This window comes from Meleagris gallopavo, chromosome 1 (genome assembly GCF_905368555.1).
Source record: "Meleagris gallopavo chromosome 1, MGAL_WU_HG_1.1, whole genome shotgun sequence".
Taxonomy (NCBI): domain Eukaryota; kingdom Metazoa; phylum Chordata; class Aves; order Galliformes; family Phasianidae; genus Meleagris; species Meleagris gallopavo.
Window position 1 is genome coordinate 170,108,068 of NC_139404.1, and position 6,000 is coordinate 170,114,067.

Consider the following 6,000-nt stretch of genomic DNA (forward strand, 5'->3'; position numbering starts at 1 on the left):
AAGGCATTACTTTCGGAGCAGCCCTCATAGTACTTTACAAGATGAAACAAGTTCAGTTTAAAAGGGATTTAATTTCAGTTGAACACCCACCAGCTTGGTGTTACATCAAGTTTAAGCCAGCACAGTCGTAACTCGTAACTTAGACAAAAGCATTTAGCGTAAATAGAGCCACATGGAAAAGTTTTCCAGTATTTTATACTTCATGTTTGTATTAATTAACACATAATGGAGCCACTATTAGAAATAGATGGGCAAGCTTCACACCATATATTTTTGGATGTCTAACTTGAGGTACTTAAATTAGAGGCTGAAGTTCCTATGTGATCAAGGCAGTGTTAAGCTTTTCTCATTCAAGCTAGAGCCACACTCGGGTACTCCGAGCAGTGTTCCCCTGCCCAGAGGCTCTTACTTCCACTCTCTGCAGCAGGATCCTCTGAAGTATATGGTGTGAATAATACCCTGCAATTCCTAGCAGTGCTTCTGTCACACAGTAACTAGTTGCAAATGGCTGACATGCTGCTTCATGTCAAAACGTATGTATTGCATTCACCAACTCATCCGCTGGCATTGCTTTGATCTCTAGAGTTGGCTCCTGCTAAAATACCCACACTTACGTCCTAAAACTTTGTACCACCTGGATTTGGTGCTCTGCAGTGTGAGGGTTGTATTATCACGTATGGAATACACTGCAAGCTATATTCCCTGATAAATTATTGTAGCATGCATCTGTACTCAGCACTGGTGAGTATTGTGTTCAGTTTTGGGTCCCTCAGTACAGGAAAGACATTGAGGCCCTGGAGCGTGTCCAGAGAAGGGCAACGAAACTGGTGAGGGGTCTGGAGCACAAGTCTTGTGAGGAGCGGCTGAGGGAGCTGAGATTGTTTAATCTGGAGAAGAGGAGGCTCAGGGGAGACCTCATTGCACTCTACAACTTCCCGAAGGGAGGTTGTGATGAGGAGAGGTTTGGCCTTTTCTCCCAGGCAACAAACAGGACCTGAGGAAATGGCCACAAGTTGTACCAGAGGAGGTTTAGGTTAGACATAAGGAAGAACTTTTTCTCTCAGAGAGTGGTCAGGCACTGGAATGGCTGCCCAGGGAGGTGGTGGAGTCGCCGTCCCTGGCAGTGTTCAAGAGGCGTCTGGATGAGGAGCTGTGAGATATGGTTTAGTGCTTGTGGTAGCAGTGGTGATGGGAGGGAGGAGGTTGGACTGCATGATCTTGCAGGTCCTTTCCAACCTTGCGATTCTCTGATTCTATGGAAAGGTCGTGGGGAGCAGAGGAGGAACTGTACACAGGCAGTGTACTACAGAAGTCATTCTCCTTCCAGCCTTGAATGGCATTTTGTATATTTCAGGATATGTTCACTGTTGCACTAATGGCAAACCACATGTAACAATGTTAGTGTTCAACCTGATTAATTCCCATCCTTTTAGTCTTTTACTTTGAGCACAGTAGTTCTCCAAACTATTTAATGTTGCTGTGCTCTGATGTATGTTGCTGACATTCGGGTAATTGGTTGTCCATAGGAATTGTTGCAAATCACCATTAGTTTGCTGGGCTAATACTTTATGGAGTAATATTTTTAGAACAGTTCATATAGTATAATTCATCAGACAATTATTCTGTCTCTTAAGTTTTTTAGTCAGTTAAGTAGTAAATATTACAAAATTAGATTTACTGTTAATACACATGACTCATAAACATTCAGAGGTGAACAAATGTTTTTTTTGGCTTACAAACGTAAAATGTCAGCAAAATGTCAAATAATACGATTTCAGTAAGAGACCATGGTATAATTAATAAAATAATATTCAACCCTAATTTAAAAAAAAGCAACAGTAAAGTGTCAAGGCTGCTTGGCTCAGATTAAGTTGACAGGGAAAAAAGGAAAAAAACATCAATTTATTCCTGTAACTGTTTTCATGGCAATTAAAAGGCTTGTGTTCTAATCAAAATCAGATTTACAGACTGTTTCTAAATCCTCTAAACAGAATAACTGTAGTCTCTGTTGATAACTTCTGTTTATGCCACCTCAGCATGTTTTACTGCTGTGCACAGTGTGTCAGTAGTTCCTTCACACACATACAGAACAAGTCCAGGTTGATGTGTGTGTGAGAGTGACCTCACCTTCAGGCAGTGTGCTGCGGTCTGTACTTCAATGGAACATACACGTATGTGTCACACCTGAGTACATATTTTAAAGTCACTCCTAATGTTGCATTCATTAATAGTACAAGGAAGTGATGTCTGAATGTGGCTGGCCACCGCCTTCATTTTGCCTTTTTGCTTGCTTGCATCTTTCTGTCCCACAGCTGTAGTGTCAAATGAGGTTACTAATACCTTGAATTCAAACAACACCAGAAGCCTTGATTCAGAGGTCCTACCTAAGCATTCACTTGCAAGAAGGAAATGCACAATTTTCTACGCAGAGAACAAAGAGGATTAAAGCATGTTTTGGACAAACTGGGTGGGGGGCAACTGACTTAATTTAGGGTAGGATCTCCTCCCAAATTCATTTTGTTGCACAGCCTGCAGAGAATCATGCCAGCAAAGAAAAAGACCGGTCTCAAGAGGGTTTTGGTGTTGCACATTAAATGGTTACTGGGCTCTGTTATTGCAGATTGACATTGCTCGTTCGACTCCTTGGTCTTCAAAATTTTCTAGATCATGATTGTGACAGAATGGAAAGTGAGCAGTGGTGTGGACACAGCATGAAATACACCTTCAGAAACAGAGTGCAGTGAAGTGTTGTTATCTGTATGTTGGCTGTTTTCTTAGTCATTCAGTGAGGAAATTTATTTTCCTTTCATGTGCATTGGATCTGTAGAGAATTGGTATCAACTTTGTAACTCAATGCCAACCTCTCTTAAGTTAACAGTGCCACCATCTTCCTCCTGGAAATAATAATAACTGAATTTGCTATTTGCTGTTCTACTGCAGGGCGTTTGATGTGGAACTCCTTTATATAGCTCAGCACTTGAGAATACCTATAGCAGAAGTTGCTGTCAACTGGACTGAAATTGAAGGTAAGGAAGCGCTTTCTTTTTTGTTAAGATTCCTTAAGTATCAATCCAGAATAAAATAGCTGAGGATTTTCTCAAAGTGAATCATATTTTATCCATTTTTGATAGCACACAGCCTTCTTTCCATACAAATTCAGAATCCTTGTCAGATTCTGTAATGGCAGGGTAATACAGACACAGGAAGAACAGGTGAACAGAGAGCAAGGGAGAGAAACTCTCACTGGAGACAAAGTAGGTAATTATACTGCTAGGGCTACCTGCTAGGGCAGAAACAGTGGTGAAACACTACTTCAGCACATCCTCTTGCTATAATGTGATAATAAAAATGTTGCTCTTGTAAAATGCTATGCAGAAAGCCTGACTGTCATTTTTTATTTATTCAGCTCTGTTTTTCTGTATCTTTCCTTCCAAAATTCTCATCCTACCTATCAAGACCTTCTTTAGAGCACCCTCTGTTAAGATTTGGTTTGACTCTTTAAGATATGTACAGAGGTCTCTCTTATTGGGATGGTAGGAGGAATAGCTCCATATATATACCAAGAGGTACTGCTTTTGCCACTTGCTTGCTTTCCTCCTATCAAATACAGTTCCTTCCTTTCTTTTGCTCTGATGTTTTTTTGTTTTTTAACCTGAATCTTTTCTCCTCGGCACAACCCTGAACAACAAAAAAGTGTGATGAGTTGTGATGGTGATAAAGGATGCAAGCAAGCAGAGAACATCCTAAGCCAACTTCACTGTAAAAGAGAATGTTTTCTTTCAGTGCAGTTCCAGGTGTATTGCATCCACTATAGATGTTAGCAAAGATGGAAGAGGAGTTATGGTGTGCATTCCTTACATTGCCTGGACATTGGCACGTTCATATTGCTGTAAGAGAGCAGGAGATGATCGTCTTCTACAAAGTCACTCAGAAATCCTTTACTTAACTGTTGGTGTTCAGGTTCCTGTTTACTTGAGCAAAGCCCTACTGCAAAGCAGTCTGTGTATCCTGTGGCATACGCTGAGTTACTGAGCTGCTTCCAAACTATATCTCCCTGTTTATGGTATAATGTAATGGCTGTAAGGCAATACATTTTAATACGTATTTTTACAGTATTTGTAATATTCCTTAATTAAAATTAAAGTCTGCGTTGTAAGGCTGAACGTGCCGAAAATGCAGAGGTTCACGACTAGTAAAAGTATGCTTTGCTATTCCTCATTTTTTCTAACAATGTCCTTCTGATTTTCTTCTTCATTAATCACAGGTTCTAAGTTAGTTCCCTTTTGGAGCTGGCTGCAGATGGGCAGGGATCTTCTTTTTATACGACTGCGATATATGACTGGTGCCTGGCAGCTTGAAACAAGAAAATGTAACTAGGTTATTTACATTTTTCAAATGTATTATTATACTTAATGGAACATGAGAACAGTTTCAATCAAGTGAAATGGTGTTGAAAGCTGAGGTAATTCTTTATTGCTCCTGCTGTATGTTTCATTTTTGCAGCATGTATGTGTTTTGTAAGATTCTCAACAAGGGGATTTGTACAATGTTCTGTAAAGAGAAAGCATTTCCAAAGAACATTTTCTTGTCTGGTTATTGGGTCTTCCTTTTATTAAATAGTTGCATTACCATGTCATGTAAACTCACTCACATAAATATATCTGCCTTTGTCTCATCGTACATTCAGAATTTCTGCTAGTAAAATTTATACAAATTAAAGAGAGGCACTCTTTTCTACAAGGTGCAATATTGGGCTGTGATTGACCACAACCACTTTTCTCTGTAATATCTGGAAATATATGGCTATATTACAACTTGAATGATCAATCTTGATTCGCACTAATGTGTATTTAGATTCAGTGTTATGGGAAACATTAATGCGTTTTACTGATTTATAAAAGCAATGTTCATAAGGCTGTTCTAAGAACTTTCAGTAGTCTCTTGACATTCCAAATGTTCTAAAGCTGTCTGAAGCTAACACAGTTTGTCTGGGATCAAACTGCAGATCGCCTCCAGGCTGCAGAAGTTCCAAGAGAAAGCACATTTCATTTCCAAATGTTGTCATTTATAAATGTTTTGTTCATACATACTAATTAATACTGCGTGCTCAAGGCTAGTAGTCCTTGGCATCTCTGAGTCTGTAGTGAAAAGGGTATGGAAAACTAATGCAGAAATGAGACCTAGTCCACGCTTGGGCGCCTGTGCATTCGCCGTGCCAATATGAAGTTCTCACTCTTTGAATGTGATCAGAGGAGAAGGAAAGGACCTTGAGTCTTTCTTATAATGCCATACCTTATTATAGTACGCAGCTTTAGCTGTCAGAACAGTTGTGGACTGCCAACAAACGAAGCCAAATACAAATATGAACAGATTTAAAGAATGAGGGGTATACGGTCTGTACTTTCACATACTTTTCAACTGATGATTTTTCTCATTCCTTCTGCAGTGGTATACTGCAATATTGAGTTTTGCTTCTGTAAGGGTTACCTCAGTTTTCTGTATAATAAACTGCTGGAATAAATTCTCAAAAATATCTTTGATTTTGCAGATTTTGTTCTCCTGTTGATTTCACATATATCTCTCATTTCTGCAAAACCAATCACATGATTGACTGCTGACACTTAAGTGAAAAAACAGCTTCCCAGTTTTGGTGAGAGAGATTGCCCTGATCAAACCTGGATAATTGTAACTCTGGCTGTGATTAATTAAGCTTGCTAGCCCACCCTCAAATGCAGATTCCTAAAATGTTCCTCACGTCTAACCTTAAATTTGAATTTATTTTAAATCTAACCAACATAGTTCATCTTTCTCAAACGATGAGACCTAGGTCATACATTGTTCTCTGCATGATCTGTAAAAATCTGGTGACCTCTTCAAGAAATTCTTCTTTTGTATTGGATATCAAAGCTTGGAAAGGGGGGTGCTGTTTATGAGTTTATACATATATATATATATAATTTTTTAATTTTCTACAAAGATCTTTTAAAACCTTGCAGATAA

The 6,000-nt window shown here is 39.1% G+C and overlaps 1 protein-coding gene across 2 annotated transcripts in view; it reads left to right on the top strand.

The window, feature by feature from the left end:
• ALG5 (ALG5 dolichyl-phosphate beta-glucosyltransferase) overlaps positions 1-5,533 on the top strand; it is a 20,272-nt gene extending 14,739 nt beyond the window's left edge. For both annotated transcript variants that reach the window (XM_085215997.1, XM_010729003.4), the window contains 2 exons: positions 2,941-3,026; positions 4,265-5,533. In XM_085215997.1, coding sequence (XP_085072123.1) covers positions 2,941-3,026; positions 4,265-4,377 — 199 coding nt within the window. In that variant the 3' untranslated portion in view covers positions 4,378-5,533. The remainder of the gene's footprint in view (positions 1-2,940; positions 3,027-4,264) is intronic.
• Positions 5,534-6,000: the final 467 nt, after the last annotated feature.